Source organism: Jaculus jaculus, chromosome 4 (assembly GCF_020740685.1).
Source record: "Jaculus jaculus isolate mJacJac1 chromosome 4, mJacJac1.mat.Y.cur, whole genome shotgun sequence".
Lineage (NCBI taxonomy): Eukaryota > Metazoa > Chordata > Mammalia > Rodentia > Dipodidae > Jaculus > Jaculus jaculus.
Window position 1 is genome coordinate 37,189,557 of NC_059105.1, and position 17,334 is coordinate 37,206,890.

At 39.5% G+C, this 17,334-nt stretch overlaps 1 protein-coding gene across 6 annotated transcripts in view; it reads right to left on the minus strand.

The window, feature by feature from the left end:
• Positions 1-1,027: 1,027 nt before the first annotated feature.
• The window catches only part of Carf (calcium responsive transcription factor), a 63,358-nt gene continuing 47,051 nt past the window's right edge, over positions 1,028-17,334 (minus strand). For 5 of the 6 annotated variants that reach the window (XM_045148477.1, XM_045148478.1, XM_045148480.1 and 2 more), the window contains 6 exons: positions 15,315-15,477; positions 13,199-13,262; positions 11,286-11,324; positions 9,889-10,019; positions 8,965-9,328; positions 1,028-1,927 (listed from right to left, as the gene is read on the minus strand). In XM_045148477.1, coding sequence (XP_045004412.1) covers positions 1,818-1,927; positions 8,965-9,328; positions 9,889-10,019; positions 11,286-11,324; positions 13,199-13,262; positions 15,315-15,477 — 871 coding nt within the window. In that variant the 3' untranslated portion in view covers positions 1,028-1,817. The remainder of the gene's footprint in view (positions 1,928-8,964; positions 9,329-9,888; positions 10,020-11,285; positions 11,325-13,198; positions 13,263-15,314; positions 15,478-17,334) is intronic. The other variant, XM_045148479.1, reaches the window with a different exon arrangement.

The following is a 17,334-nucleotide window of genomic DNA, read 5'->3' on the forward strand; positions in this document are numbered from 1 at the left end:
ATACTGATTGGCAGATATTTGGTATTTATAGTAAATATACTTAATAACTTTTTTTTTTTTTTTGAGGTAGGGTCTCACTCTAGCCCAGGCTGATCTAGAACTCACTCTGTAGTCCCAGACTGGCCTTGAGGTCATGGCAATCCTCCTACCTAATGAGATCAGACATTTTAGGTTTGGTTTTTTGAGGTAGAGTTTCACTCTAGCTCAGGCTGACCTGGAATTCACTATGTAGTTGCAGGGTGGCCTCAAACTCATGGCCATCCTCCTACCTCTGCCTACCAAGTGCTGGGATTAAAGGAGTGCACCACCACCCCAGCTTTTATTTTAATACGAGAGAGCAAGGGAGACAGAATTGATGTGCCAGGCCTCCAGCCATTGTAATCAAATTCCAGATGCATGTGCCACCTGGTACGCATGTGCGACCTTGCACACTGTGTCACCTTGTACATCTGGCTTATGTGGGGCATGGAGAATCAATCATGGGTACTTAAGCTTTGCAGGCAAGCCCTTTAACTGCTAAGCCATCTCCACAGCCCAAGATAAGTTATTTAAAAATTTTTAAATATGAACTAAATTTCAAGCTATATATATTTTACTTGAAATATATAAATCTTATACTATCAATTTAATGAAAATTCTGGTACAAAAAGTGTAAATACAGCCAGGTATGTGATGCACACCTTTAATCCCAGCATTTGGAGGGCAGAGGTAGGAGGATTACTGTGTGTTCAAGGCCACCCTGAGACTACATATTGAATTCCAGGTCAACCTGGGCTAGAGTAAAACCCAAACTCAAAAAAAAAAAAAAAAAAAAAAAAAAAAACCAGGTGTGGTAGCACACGCCTTTAATCCCAGCTCTTGGGAAGCAGAGGTAGGTGGATTACCGTGAGTTCGAGGCCACCCTGAGACTCCATGGTGAATTCCAGGTCAGCCTGGGCTAGAGTGAAACCCTACCTCAAAAAACCAAAAGAAAAAAAAAAGTAAATACCATTTAAATTCTTAAAAAAACAACAACTAAAATCGTATCTTCAAAACAAAAGAAAAAAATTCTGCTATTATCAGAAGTTCTCCCAAATTATCTGCTAACAGCACAGAATTCTTTTCTTTCCAAATTCTCTGATGTTTTTCATCTTTCTAGTTCAAGAAGGTGCTCTAATATAGTATAAATTTATGCAGTATACACCGATACGTGTTGCTTACCTCATTAATTCAGTTATAATACCTAGTACTTACCACACTGAGCCGACTATGAGGGGCCGTAAACACATGGTTGGTTTCGAGCTGGAAGCACAACGAAGAAGCGGTGACCTGCAGCTGCGGTCTTCAGAGGGGCAGGCCGGCCTTGTGTTGTTATGTCACATCTCTTGCTTACAATTATTCCCTAATTTGTCAAATTAAACATTTCTTCACAACTTTAAAACACATGACATATAAACACCCAGATATACACTATCTTTCATGTTGGTCTTTAAAGAACTAAAATTGGATATCTCCAGGGATGAGATAAATAACTCTGTATTCTGAGTAAATTACTGTGGGTAAAGTCAGATCTCTTTTGAAATACTGGCCTTATTAGATAATGAAAAAACAAAGGAACTAAAAAATAAAAACCAAAGGAACTGATATAAAATAAGAAAGCAAAACTTTTAAGAGACATAAAAATATGGAATTGGCAACAAATATACCAGTTTTTAGTCAAAGCTGCTCATCAAACCCATCTTCAGTTCAGTTTTTACAATGTTAGGCTTTGACAATATCTTCTTTTCTAAGACCTCAGAGGTCACTAGAGTTGTAAATTCTGAAAGCTCTCAAAATTTTTATGTGGCAGATAATTTCTTAAACTCCAAAAATTTTTTTGCTTCCATAGACAATGTTGAGTCTTTGGGCTCTTGTTTAACTTGGCTCATATCTTCTGGATTTTCTTCAACTTTAAAATCAAACAAAAAAATCCAAAAAGTTAATATGCTTTTTTGAAGTCTAGTGATTGTGTATTTTTTTGTTCCAGTATTACAAAAATTTCCACTTACAACAGTTGCAAACAAGTTGCAATGACCATAACCTAGATTGCATAATATATTTGCTTGTTTTCCCACATCTGTTCAGGGTCACATTCAGACTTCTTTATGGTTTTTTTTTTTTTAAATTTATTTATTTATTTATTTGAGAGTGACAGACACAGAGAGAAAGACAGAGGGACAGAGAGAGAATGGGCGCGCCAGAGCTTCCAGCCTCTGCAAACGAACTCCAGACGCGTGCACCCCCTTGTGCATCTGGCTAACGTGGGACCTGGGGAACCGAGCCTCGAACCGGGGTCCTTAGGCTTCACAGGCAAGCGCTTAACCGCTAAGCCATCTCTCCAGCCCTTCTTTATGTTTTTTTTTTCTTTATGTTTTTATGACTTCAGACAACAATACTCTTTCCCTAAATACTTTAGTATGTATATTAGCTCAAATTCAAAATATGTTTGTTGATTTTTCTTTTGATAAGATATTTATATTCAATGAAACATACCCAAATATAAGTTAACATTTGTTGACTTTGACTAGTACATATGGTATAAAAATGAAATATCTAGATCTTCATCAAGATATGAAAGTTTTAAAGCTGGGTATGGTGGCACACACCTTTAATCCCAGCACTCGGGAGATAGAGGTAGGATCAATCACCATGAGCTCAAGGCCATCCTGAGATTACATAGTGAATTCCAGCTCAGCCTGGACTAGAGTGAGACTCTACCTTGAAAAACCAAAAAAAAAAAAAAAAAAAAAAGAAAGAAAGAAAAGACAAGACATTCTTAATCCTAACAGTTGGGAGGCTGAGGTAGGAGGATTGCTGTGTGTGTTGGAGGCCACCCTGAGACTACTGTGAATTCAAGGTCAGCATGAAGTAAGAGTGATACCTTACTAAAAAAAAAAAAAAAAAAAAAAAAAATTTTCTTGTGGTGCTAGGGATGGAACCCAGGTTCTTATGCCTGCTAGATAAGCATGCTACCATTGAGCTATAGCCCCCAGCCAAAGTTCTCTTACATTTCTTCTCAGCCAGTTTCCCTCCCCATTGCCCTAGTTTGGTCAGGATGTTGTAAAATGTCCTAATAGCATGTAGGTAGCTAATAAACAACATGAATGTGTCTCTCATAGTACTGGACACCAGAAAGTTCCAGACCTGCTGTCAGATGTGGTATCTGTGAAAGTCCACTTCCTGTTTCATGGACAGCATTTTCTCTCACTGTGGAATGGAGTTTGGTATCTCTTTATTATTATTTATTTTTGGTTTTTCGAGGTAGGGTCTCACTCTGGCTCAGGCTGACCTGGAATTCACTATGTAGTCTCAGGGTGGCCTTGAACTCACGGTGATCCTCCTATCTCTGCCGCCCGAGTGCTGGGATTAAAGGCGTGCGCCACCACTCCCGGTTTAGGTCTCTTTTAAGAAGGCACTAATCCATTCTCCTTTGATGAGGGATCTGTCCTCAACACCTAATTACTAACTCCCAAAGGCTCACCTGCTCATACTGTGGCACTGGTGAGTAGGTTCAAGGCATGAATTTTGCAGAGACATAGTACTCATCAAATTGAGGAAGTAGCTATTTTCATTTTTCTTCCACCACAGAGATTTGCTTATTCTAGAACTAGAATAAATGCAATCTAATGATATGTTTGTTTGTTTGTTTTCCCAGTAAGGCTTCTACTCTTTCTGTAATGTTTCTATACATATAGAATCATATTCTATAATGTTTTGAAATTTCTCAGTGTTACTTTATGCATCCATGGATTTATATGTTTATATACATATATATATTATTTTTATTTCTGAGGCAAGCCTAACAGACTGACTTTTTTTTTTTTTTTTTTTTTTTTAATGAGAGTGAGAGTTAAAGTGAGAGAAAGCAAGAGAGAAGGAAATTGGTGTGCCAGGGACTCTAGCCACTGGAACCAAACTCCAGATGCATGAGTCACCTTGTGAGGTGTGACCTTGTGTGTCTGGCTTATGTGGGATCTGGGGAGTCAAACATGGGTCCTTAGGCTTCGCAGGCAAGTGCCTTAACAACTAACCCATCTCTCCATCACCATATATATGTATGTGATTAGTTACTTATTTATTTGAGAGAGAGGGAGGCAGATAGAGAGAATGTACATGCCAGGGTGTCTAGTTACTGGAAATGAACTGACACATGCACCACCTTGTGTATCTATCTGGCTTTCTATGGGTACTAGGGAATCAAACTTGGATCCTTTGGCTTTGCCAGCAATCACTTTTAACACTAAGCCATCTCTAGCTCAATAGATAATTTTTTTAGGTAGGGTCTTACCTTAGTCCAGGCTGACCTGGAATTCACTATGTAGTCTCAGGTTGGCCTTGTACTCACAGGGATCCTCCTACCTCTGCCTACCAAGTGCTGGGATTAAAGGCATGTGCCACTACCCCTGGCTCCAAGAGATGATTTTTTAAAAGATTATTACTGATTTTGAGAGAGAGAGAATGAGACAGAGAGTGGGCATGCCAGTCTTCAGACGCTATGAATGAACTCCAGATGCACATGCCCACTTGTGTGCATGTGTGACATTTTATGCTTGTGTCACTGTGCATCCGGTTACATGGGCCCTGGAGATTCAAACATGAGTTCTTAGGTTTTGCAGGCAAGCGCCTCAACTGATAAGCCATCTGTCCAGCCCATAGATGCTTTTTAAAAAATATTTTTATATGTTTTTAAGGAAAAAGAGAGAGAATGGGAACACCAGGGTCTCTTGTCACTGCAAATGAACTTTTGATGTGTATGCCACTTTGTACATCTGGCTTTTATGTGGGTACCGGGGAATCAAACCCAGGCTGTCAGGCTCTGCAAATAAGCAACTTCAACTACTGTGCATTCTCTTCAGACTTATATATGTATACTTTTTTTTTTTTTCCATGTAGGATTTCACTCTAGCCCAGGCTGACCTTAAATTCACTATGTAGTCTCAGAGTGGCCTTGAACTCACGACAATCCTCTGCCTCCCGAGTGCTGGGCTTAAAGGTGTGTGTCACCACGTCTGGCTTTTATAAATTCTTTAATGTGGATGTTTATTAGTGTATCCCACATGACCGTCCTGTATCCCCTTTGGTTTCATTATACTCCTTCTGGTCTCTTATTAGAGCTATGACTTGAAAGAGAATGATTTCCCTCCCTCCCGGCAACCTTTAACTGTCTGTCATATTAGCTCATTAGAGAGGACCACCAAGCCTCCTACCCATAATAGAATGATGACTGACTCCATCATGAGCAGGTCTTGTACAGGTAACCACATTTGGTTACCTGAGATCACAAGTCCAGTGGTGTTGTCATGTCTGGATGCCACATTTCCATGGTACTCCTTCCCATTAATATTTTTATGACACTAGAGTTTTTAAAACTATATGAATTTAAAGACAGACACGGTGGCTGATGTAATAACAGCACTCTGGAGGTAGAGGCAAAAGGATCAGGAGTTCAAGGTCACCCTCAGCTGCATAGTAAGTTTGAGGCCAGGCCAGACTACATGAGACTCTAGCAAAAAATAGAAAAAAGAACTGAAGTTTGGAAAAAGGACCAACCTGTAATTGGAAAAATAGTTGGTATGCTGAAAACTCAGTGCCACATCTTAAAAGATAGCTTTAACTTAGCTTTGAGAGCTATGTGTTTGCTTGTCTGCAACATTCTAGAATACACTTACCATTCTGGTTTCAAAGTACTTACAACCAAATTAACCTAGCAGCAGCCTGCCAGCAGTATTACTACTGTTAAGTAGCAAATGGCATGCCTAGCATGAAATACGCACTTTCCCAAGAATATCAGTTTTTCAGTTGCTATTCCGAGCCAGTTAAAGGGACTATTACTTTCTCACAGAAGTCTACTGACCACGCCTACTGTTTATATCATATAGGTAGACTGGTGTTTAGTCAGAGACATAGAAAACTAATAGAAGATGGATTTGAATGACCACAAGAACCCATATCCAGGTAACAATCCTTCAGATTATAATTTAACTACACAAATAATGGAAATTTGGATTAAAAAACATTTCCTTGCCAGGCACGGTGGTGCACGCCTTTAATCCCAGCACTAGCTGTGAGTTCAAGGCCACCCTGAGACTACACAGTGAATTCCAGGCCAGGCTAGGCTAGAGTGAGAACCTACCTTGAAAAAAATTTTTTTTTCCTGTAAAACGGTGCTCCTAAAAACACTGTGGTACATCACAGAAGAAGGAAATATGGCAGAATAGAAGACTGCCTTGAAAAGCAGGAATCACCTGGGCTCAATTATCTGTTATTCACTAGATCGGAGTTTGTGGGAATTACTCTACCTCTCTAACTCTTGGTTTCCCTGTTTGTAGAATGGGGACAACACCAAGTTTATCATGGGTTTGGAAGAGTAAATTCATATATATTCCTTTTTTCCCCTCATCTGTTAAAGTTAGTCAGTAGCTACAACTGCCAGAGCCCACTGGATAAATGCGTGTGTGTGTGTGTGTGTTTTTTTTTCAAATGTGTATGCGTTGTGCATGCATGCATATATGTGGTGGAATCATATGTGTGCACATGCATTTAGAGGTCAGAGGTTGACATTGGGTGTCTTCTTCAATAGCTTTCCACTTTATTTACTGAGTCAAGATCTCTCACTTGAATACAGAGCTCACTGATTCAGCTAGCCCAGCTAGCCAGCTTGTACCAGTGATCCTGTCTCCACCTTCCAAGCACTGGGATTCTAGGCGGACCTCCACACCCACTCAGTTTTAAGTGGGTGGTGGAATCTGACTTCTACTTCCTATGCTGTGCAGCAAATGCTTTATCCACTGGGCCATCTCTCCAGCCCTGATAAACTGACTTGAAAGTATGTGTCTAATAAATAAAAAGGACAACTTTCTACAAGGACCTATTTGGTTTTGTCTGCCCAGAACAATGATGGATGATAGTTGTGATGGTTTGATTCCGGTGTCCCCCATAAACTTAGGTGTTCTGAATGCTAGTTGATAGTTAGGAATTAATGCCTCTTGGAGGTAGTGTATTGTTGGGGGCAGGCTTATGGGTGTTATAGCCAGCTCCCCCTTGCTAGTGTTTGGCACACTTTTCTTATTGCTGTTGTTCACCTGATGTTGGCAAGGGGTTGATGTCCACCTTCTGCTCATGTCATCGTTTCCCCCTGCCATCATGGAGCTTCCCCTCAAGCCTGTAAGCCAAAATAAACCCTTCTTTCCCTCATAAGTTGCTCTTGGTCTAGTGTTTTCTGGCAGCACTGTGAACCTGACTACAACAATAGTTAAGATGGAGGCAAAATATGTGGTCTAAGAATATTTCTGTGAAGGTATTTATACTTCAAAACAAAAGATCCATCCATCCATCCATCCAATCTTTTCTCACAAAAGTGCCCAGGCCAGAAGAAGCTGTAAAAAGAAGTAATAAGAACAACAACAACAAAAATCAAGTAGAAGGCTAGAGAGATGGCTCAGAAGTTTAAGGTGCTTTTGCCTGCAAAGCCAAAGGACTCAGGTTTGATTCCCCAGGACCCACGTAAGACAGATGCACAAGGTGGCACATGTGTCTGGAGTTCATTTGCAGTGGCAGGATGCCCTGGCTCATCCATTCTCTCTCTCTGCCTCTTTCTCTCTTTCAAATAAATAAATGGAGCTGGATATGGTGGCACACACCTTTAATCCCTCCTAGCACTCGGGAGGCTGAGGTAGGAGGATTGCCATGAATTCGAGGCCACCCTGAAACTACATAGTGAACTCCAGGTCAGCCTAGGCTAGCCCTAACCCTACCTCAAAAAAACCAAATAAGTAAATAAATAAAAATGTATCCATATGAGACAACTTGTTAATAATAATAAACATAAAAAAAGAAAAAAGGAAAGATGTCTTCAATTAAAGAAAACTTTCATTAAAAGAAAGTCAAGTTGACTTTGTAGTTTCTGCCCCTAGCAGACAGACTGTCACTGGGGGGCAGATCTGCATTCCAGACTAAGGTATGCAGAGTGAACTCTGGGGCTCCAGCCACTGCAGGCTTCTGTGTGATTGCTAGCTTGTGGCTCTCTGCTTGGATATGTGAAAGGGGGCCAGCTTTTTCCACCATGAATTTCCCTTGGATCTGTAAGCTTCAAATAAATCCCTTCCTCCCATTAAAAAAAAAAAAAAAGTCAAGTAGAGAGCCAGGCATGGCAGTACATGCATTTAATTTTAGTACTTGAGAGGCAGAGGTAGGAGAATCATTGTGAGTTCAAGGCCAGTCTGGGACTACAGAGTGAGTGCCAGAGTAAGCTGTGCTAAAATGAGACCCTACCTCAAAAAAAAAAAAAAAAACAAACAAAAATTGAGGAAGAATTAACAGTTTACTGCTATGATGACTGGGTTAGCTATAAAGATAATAAAGTGTTAAGACTAAACTCAAGTACCCACATCTTGACTCCATTTCAATCTCCACAGAATTTAACATGTAAGTTTAAAACCACAGATCTTCATGCTAACCTTTATATCTGACCACTTAGTTCCTTTTTTGTTTTTGTTTTTGTTTTTGCTTTTCAAGGTGGTATCTCACTTTACTACAGGCTGACCTGGAATTCACTATGTAGTCTCAGGGTGGCCTCAAACTCACAGTGATCCTCCTACCTCTGCCTTCTGAGTGCTGGGATTAAAGGCTTGCACCACCATACCACACTTACTTTTTTTTTTTTTTTTTTTTTAAGGTAGGGTCTCACTCTAGCCCAGGCTGACCTGGAATTCATTATGTAGTCTCAGGGTGACCTAGAACTCATGGTGATCCTCCTACCTCTGTCTCCCAAGTGCTGGGATTAAAGGCGTGCACCTCCACACCCAGCTTCCAATTATCTTTGTGTGTTCACACACCAACTTTTTTCATAACCTTTGCACTAAAGTAGTTTCCCTCACCGTATTTGCTTCTAGAATTATATTCTACAATTATACTGAGGCTAAAAAAAGTAAGATAATTTTAACTTACTAAGAGCTGGGTGGTTATCTATAATTCGTATTGGAATGGCCTGCACATCTCCCAACAGAATCCTATGTTCACTTCCTTCCAGGTTCTCTGTAACTTCAGTATCTCCAACTTCTACCAGCTGACCCATTGCAACTAGATTTTGATCTGGTCCAGAAAGATTACCCACAGTAGAGGCAGTACTATTGTCTTGAGTTAGGCATGTTCGAAGGCTCTGACTGTGACTAAGCAGGAGAGAATTATTACTCATGACAGCATTTCCTACTGAATCCAGAAGTCTTGAAGGACTGGAGGAGGGGTGGTTATTTACTGACATCAGAGTTGGTGATACATCAGGAGAGTTAAGTTTTGGTTGTAACTGCAAACCCTTTTAAAGAAAAAAGAGTTGTATCAAAACATGTGGATTCACTATGCATGATATTCTCAAAGGCCATTATTATTCTTTTAATAAAAATTGGAACAAAAAATAATAAATGCATATTAACTAACAAATATTTTTATAAAAGCGTAGAAATAAGGACCAAGGGAAAATGATACAATGTAATTTTACTGCACTCGTAGTCAACCTCAAACTTTTTTTTTTTTTTTTTTTTGGTTTTTCGATTTTTCGAGGTAGGGTCTCACTCTAGCCCAGGCTGACCTGAAATTCACTATGGAGTCTCAGGGTGGCCTTGAACTCTGGCAATCCTCCTACCTCTGCCTCCTGAGTGCTGGGATTAAAGGCATGTGCCACTACGCCCGGCTAACCTCAAACTTTTTAAAAAATACTATTAGACTTAGCATCAAATCAAGATACAAAGGGCAGGAAAACATATAATGAAAAATCTTTGACCATTAGTATAATTTTATGGCAATTCTCTAAAACCTCTAGAGGAGACAGGGAGTAAGAAGACAATCGCCAGTTTAGCTCTTTTACTGGGTACGCACCTGTAGCTGTGGAAATATTTTGGGCTGAAATGAGTTAAGTGGGGAGAGCAAGTGAGCTGAGTCTGGAGACAAAGAAATCCCTGTCTGATTTGTTCCCCCTTTAGTGGTAAGCGAGTCTCCTGGTGAATTTCCTAAATTACAGAAAATAAACTGTTAGGAAAAAATTGTTTCTTGAATCTTATTACAACCCTTCCTATCACAACTGGAATAGGAAACAAGATCAAAAGGTTTGCACAAGACTAAAAATAAATCATCATTAAGCCACGCCACGCAGAGCGGCACATGCCTATAATCCCAACACTCAAAAATTGTTCTATGTGAGTGTCATGATCAAATTTGTTTTTCACAAGTCACTTTGTTGGCACTACTAGATTGAAGAGGGTTGTGGAGCTGGAAAGATGGCTCAGCGGTTAAGGCACTTGCCTGCAAAGCCTAATGACTAGAGTTCAATTCCCTAGTACCCATGTAAAGCCAGATGCACAAGGTAGCACATGTATCTGCACATGGTTTGCAGTGGTTTAGGGGCTCTGGCACACCCCTTCTTTCCCTCTCTCTCTTTCTCTGCCTCTTACTCTCAAATAAATAAATAAATAAATAGGAGATGGAGATAGGAGGACCAGGAATTCAAGGTCATCCTTAGCTACACTGTAGATGACCATCATGAGCTACACAGGACCCTACCTCGAAAACAAACAAACAATAACAACAACAACAACAAAATAAGGCTGAAGAGATTGCTCAGTGATTAAAGGTACTTGCTTGTAAAACCTGACAGCCTGAGTTCAATTCCCCATGTAAAGCCAGATGTACAAAGTGATGCCTGCATCTGTAGTTTTGTTGCAGGGGCAGGAGGCCCTGGTGTGTCCATCCTTCCTTTCTTCTTCACTCTCCTCTCTCTCAAAAAAATAAATATTAAAAATATTTAAGCCAGACATGGTGCCAAATACCTTTAATCCCAGCACTCAAGAGGCAGAGGTAGGAGATTGCTATGAGTTTGAGGTCAGTCTGAGGCGACAGAGTGAGTTCCAGGACAGCCTGGGTTACAATGAAACATTATTTTGAAAAAAAAAAAAAACTAAGAAAAGAAATTTATCTTGGCATGGGAGCACACACCTTTAAGCCCAGCATTCAGGAGGTTGAGACAGAAAGATTGCTTTGAGTTTGAGGTCAGCCTGAGACTACATAGTGAATTCTAGGTCAGACTGGGCTAGAGTGAAACCTTACCTCAAAAAACAAAAACAAAAAAATTTTTTTAAACAACAACAAAAGAAATCATCAATAAGAATAAAAATCAGGGCTGGAGAGAGGGCTCAGCAGGTAAGGCGCTTACCTGCAATCCCTAATAACCCAGGTTCGATTCCCCAGCACCCACATAAAGCCAGATGCACAAGTGGTACCTGCATCTGGCATGCCCATTCTCCTCTTCTCTCTCTTTCCTTGCAAATAAATAAAATAAAAGAAAAAATATCAGTCTTTGCATGGTGTCTTATACCTGTGATCCCAGAATGTGGAAAGCTGAGAAAACAGGACTCCCATGAGCTTGAGGCCTAGGTACAATAAAGCCCTGTCTCAAAACAACAAGCACCGAACAAACACACCTGTGCATAAGTACACCAGCCATTACTAGGACCTGGGAGATTATCAGAACCTCTGAGGGAACTTTAAAAATATACAGATTGGGGGCTAGAGACTCTCCAGGACCTACGTAAGGGGACACATGCATCTAGAGTTCGTTTGCAGTGTGGATGGAGGCCCTAGCACGCCAATTCATTTGTTTTCTTTCTCTGTGTGTGTGCCTCTTTCTCTCAAATAAATAAATAAAAGATATTAAAATAATTTTTTTAATATACAGATTTTTCCAGGCATGGTGGCACACACCTTTAATCCCAGCACTTAGGAGGCCAAGGTAGGAGGATTGCTGTATGTTTGGGGTCAGCCTAAGACTACGTAGTAAATTCCAGGTCACTCTGGGCTAGAGCAAGACCCTATCTTGAAAAAACAAAAACAAAAAAATAATCATAATAAAATAAAAAATATACATATATACACATACATACATACATATATATGTGTGCCTATGTGTGTGTATATATATATATATACATATATATACACACACACACACACACACACACACACACACATACATATATGTAGCTTGGTATATATATATACACACGTATATATATTATTCTTGAGGATTGGAGAGATGTCTCATAAAAAGATGTACAGTAATCCCAATGTGCCCATAGCAATGGAAGATGGAGTCAGGAGAATCCTAAAGCTCACAGGCCAGCTACTCTAGCTTTCTCAGGGGCAAAATAACAAGAGAGACCCGGTATCAAACAAGGTGGAAGTACAGGACCAACACTCCAAGGTTGTGGTTCTCTGATCTCCACAAATGCACCATGGAGCATGTGTGCCCATTCAGTGTATCCAAACTCACACATATACATACAAACAAGTTTAAAAAAATAGTACATATATATCGATTCCTAGGTCAAGCTTTTTTTTGTTTTTTTGGTTTTTTCACTCTGGTGCAGCCTGACCTGGAATTTACTCTGTAGTCTCAGGGTGGCCTTGATCTTCCTACTTTGACCTCCCAAATTCTGGGACTAAAGGGATGAGCTACCACATCACACTCCTTCTACTTTATTTTATTTTATTTTATTTTTTGAGATAGAGAATGAGTGTGCCAGGACGTCTAGCCACTGCAAACAAATTCCAGATGCATACACTACCCTGTGCATCTGGCTTTACGTGGGTCCCGGCTAATTGAATTTGAGTCCTTTGGCTTTGCTGGCAACCTCTTTAACTGCTAAGCCATCTCTCCAGTCCTCCTTCTACCTTCTCTCTTTTTTTGTTGTTGTTTGTTTGTTGTGGTTTGGTCTTTCGAGGCAGGGGCTCACTCTAGCTCAGGCTGACCTGGAATTCACTATGTAGTCTCAGGGTGGCCTCGAACTCATTCAGATCCCCCTACCTTTGCCTCCCAAGTGCTGGGATTAAAGGCGTGCGCCACCATGCCTGGCTTTTAAGTTTATTTTATTTATTCATTTTATTTATTTGACAGAGAGAGAGAAAGAGGGGGAAAGAGAGAATTGGTATGTCTGGGACTTTAGCTGCTGCAAACAAACTCTAGAAGCACATTCCACCTTGTGCATCTGGCTGATGTGGGTCCTGGGGAATTGAATATAGGTCTTTTGGCTTTGCAGGCAAGTGCCTTAACCGCTAAGCCATCCCTCCAGCACCTCCTCCTTCTACTTTTAACATTGTTTGATTTTATATTGTAAAGATATTTAAGGTAACCTACCTTCTGCAAAAGTAACTGTCACAGTCTCTCTGAGAATATTCCCACTATCTGTAGTCCACTGAAGCTGAAATAAGAATTTATGTCAGTAAAAGGAAGTAGCTATATTGAAAAAATTTTAGAACATTAAAAACTATCACATTTTGGGTTGGAGAGATTGCTCAGCAGTTAAGGTGCCTGCCTATAAAGCCAAAGGGCCCAAGTTTGACTCTCTAGGACCCACATAAGCCAGATGCACAAGGGGGGCGCATGCATCTGGAGTTCGTTTGCAATAGCTGGAAGCCCTGGTGTGCCCATTCTCTCTCTCTACCTACCTATTTCTGTATCTCTCTCTCAAATAAATAAATAAAAATAAAATATTTAAAGAAAGGAAAAAGAATTATCACATTTTATTTTCATACTACACTTGTGCTTTGTTTGATAATTACTCTCTTCACTTGCTCACATTTTCAAACCTCAGTATCTCAGTACCTCAATATCCAAAAATAGGCCCCGGAGTTCAGATATCAAGAATTTGGATAGGAAGTATAGATGGCTAACCAAATCTGTTTTACTTCTTAAACTTTTGATAATAAATAAGAATTTGTATAGCAGAAAATAATAGCTCCTGCTTTTTAATTTTTTAATTTTTATTTATTTGAGAGTGGGAAAGAGGGAGAGAGGGGGAGAAAGAAAGAGAGAGAGAGAAAGAGCAAGAGAGAGAGAGAATGGATTACCAGGGCTTTCAACCATTGCAAACGAACCCCAGATGCATGCACCACTGTGTGTATCTGGCTTACATGGGTACTGGGATATCGAACCAAGGTCCTTTGGCTTTGCAGGCAAGAGCCTTAAATGCTAAGTCATCTCTCCAGCCTGCTCCTGCTTTCTTGTAGTTCAATAAACTAACATCTAGGCCATTACTAGCTTCCTTGAAGCCCACTCTCTAGGTATGGTCTACAATCTTCAGGGATAACCATAAAGCTGACAGAAAAGTACAGATTAGATTTGCCTATACTTAGTTCCAGCTTCTAGAAACTCCTGTTATATTTAGTTACCAAATTTGGATAGCAAAACTAAGGAGGATAAACTTATTGCTACTCAGATTTTAATGCTGCATCATTGCCTTTATTGTAATTACTAATTTCTGGATAACTATAGTAACTTTTTTTTAGAAATTACTAATATCAAAGGGGAAAATTTAGTATCAAAGTTGCAGTAAAGCCAGGTGTGGTGGTACATTCCTGTAATCCTAGCATTCAGGAGGCAGAAAACTAATGCCTCCCCCCAAAAAAATAAAAGTAGGCATAAAGCTGATATTCATGTATGGCATGTGGCCAACCTTAGCACTTTGTGTATTCAAGTCTGAACTATTTGATCTTAACCACCTATGGATTTTTTTTTTTTTTTGAGGCAAGGTCTAACTGTAACCCCAATTGACATGTAACTCAAGGTGATTCTTCTACCTCAGCCTCTCCAGTGCTGGGACTAAAGGCATGAGCCATAACCTATGGCTTTGACCATGTTTTTTAAAAGTGGGAGAGGAGATATATACTCAGTAGGTGCTCAATAAATGTCTTAACGGAGTAAGAATTCTTATAAAGAAATCCAGCTCATGCAGACCTGGAATTCACTATGTAGTCTTAGGGTCACCTCAAACTCAAAGCAATCCTCCTACCTCTGCTTTCAAAATGCTAGGATTAAAAGTGTGTGCTACTACACCTAGCTAAAAATTGCAAATTTAAAAATGGTTAGTATCTAAAATTTGGAGATCTATTTTCCCTTGTAAAATATTTTTTTTTTTAAATTAAGTTCTCACCTGAGAGCTCATAGTACTTTTTTTTTTTTTTTTTTTGAGGTAGGGTCTCACGCTAGCCCAAGCTGACCTGGAATTCACTATGTCGTCTAGGGCTGGCCTTGAACTCACAGTGATCCTCCTACCTCAGCTTCCTAAATGCTGAGATTAGGTGTGTGCCACCACGCCCAGCTTCATAGTATTTATATCTTGAGAAAAATACCCAGCATGTTTTCCTGTACTTTAGTGAGTGAGATAGATGGACTAATGGAAGACTCTTTATAAGACCAATATTAATAGAAGCTGAGGAAGACTTTAAGAAAACAAAGAACAGTACAGTCATACCGTTGCTGGAATAATCTCTGAGTTATATACCATATCGTCCGTCCTCAAGGATTTCTGTACCTCATGGATATGATTTTTTATATCGTTTACAGTTGGAAAAAAAGATAAGTTATGTCTTTCAGGTACTTCATCAGGCTTGAACAGTTCTCTTTCCACAAATTTTCTGCAGAAAAGATAAAATGGAATAAAAATATAAATGGCAATGATATAGTTGAAGAGCAAAAGAAAGTTTTCTTTTAGCATAAACGTCTATAAAGTATGTTTACACAGCTCAATAAATAATTTTTATTTCTCATTTAAAATTTTCCTACACATTAAGCCATAGAATTCATTCAGGTTAAAGATGTGTAATATTTTCACTAGTTAAAAGCAAACAAAATAGAGCTTTGACTTTAAATTTAAAACAAAAAAATTGTGAGCTGGGCATAGTGGCACACACCTTTAATCCTAGCACTCAGGAGGCAGAGGTAGGTGGATCACCATGAGTTTGGGGTCACCTTAAGACTACACAGTGAATTCTAGGCCAGCCTGGGTACTACAGTGAGACCCTACCTCAAAAAACCAAAACCAAAACAAAAAACCAAACAACTGTGTAACTGTGTGTATACATATGTGTGAGATCAAGTTAGAGAGAGAGAATGCAGGCATGTACATGCCACAGTGTATATGTGGCAGTCAGAGGACAACTTTCAGGTTGGTCCCTATCTTCCTCCTCATTTTGAGGTTGGGTCTCTCATAGTTGTTTAATGTTGTGTTCAAAAGACTCCAGGAAATTCTCCTGCCTCTGTCTCCTTTCTCACCCAGGAGCCACAGCTTCTGGCTTTATGTGGGGCTGGGAGACCCAAACTCAGGTATCCAGAGTTGCACGGTAAATGCTTTATCTGCAGAGCCATCTCCCCAGCCTGACCTTTGACATTTTTTGAATTTAATTTAAAAGAACCACTATTCTCAGTTTGAGTATGTTTTAAATGCTTATTAAATCAGAGAATCTTGAACCTTTCAAATATATCCTTTAACTCTAGCTATGATCCTGTAACACAGATACACTGTCATTCCCACTTTACAGCAAAAGGTACTAAAGACTGTAGAGTTAAATAAGACACACAAATAAGTATGAAAACATGTGCCCATATCTAATTTAGATGCATAAGTATCAGGTTAGACTGCAAGAAAAGTACATCAAGTAATATTATAAGAAAATGAGAGCTGGAGGGATAGCTTAGTGGTTAAGGCGCTTGCTTGCAAAGCCAAAGGACCCAAGTTCAATTCCCCATGACCCATGTTAGCCAGATGCACAAGGGGGCACATGTGTCTGGAATTCGTTTGCAGTGGCTGGGAAGCCCTAATGTGCCCATTCTTACTCTCCTTCTCTCCCTTTCTCTCTGACTCAAATAAATAAGTAATAATTTTAAAAAAAGAAAATTAGAAGAGTGCTTGCTTTGGAAGCACATATACTAAAATTAGAAAATGAGAGCCAGATATGGTGGTGCATGCCTTTAGTCCCAGCACTCAGGAGGCAGAGGTATGAGGATCGTCATGAGTTTGAGGCCACTCTGAGACTACATAGTTAATTCCAGGTCAGCCTGGGCCAGAGTGAGACCCCACCTTGAAAAACCAAAATAAAATAAAATAAGAAAATGAGAAGACAGAATAAAGATAAATAGCTTTATAATTAAATGAAATATATAAATAACTACATTTAACAAATATATACCTTATGCATTACATTCAATAGACTGAATTAGAGTTGTATTATTTTTCTGTTCTTACTAAACCTTGTTTCAAATAATTTGAAATAAGCATGTTGGTCAAATTTTAGCAAACAATGGATAGTTTTGCAAAATTTTTGCTTTGTTCTATAGATTCAACATAAATGAATGAGTGTGCCATGTATTTATTGTGTCAAAAGAAATGTTAAAATGTCAAAAGAAGCTGCTAAACAGAAAAGTTACGTATTCAGAAATAATTCTTAGCCAGGCACAGTGGCACACACCTTTAATCCCAGCACTTGGGAGGCAAA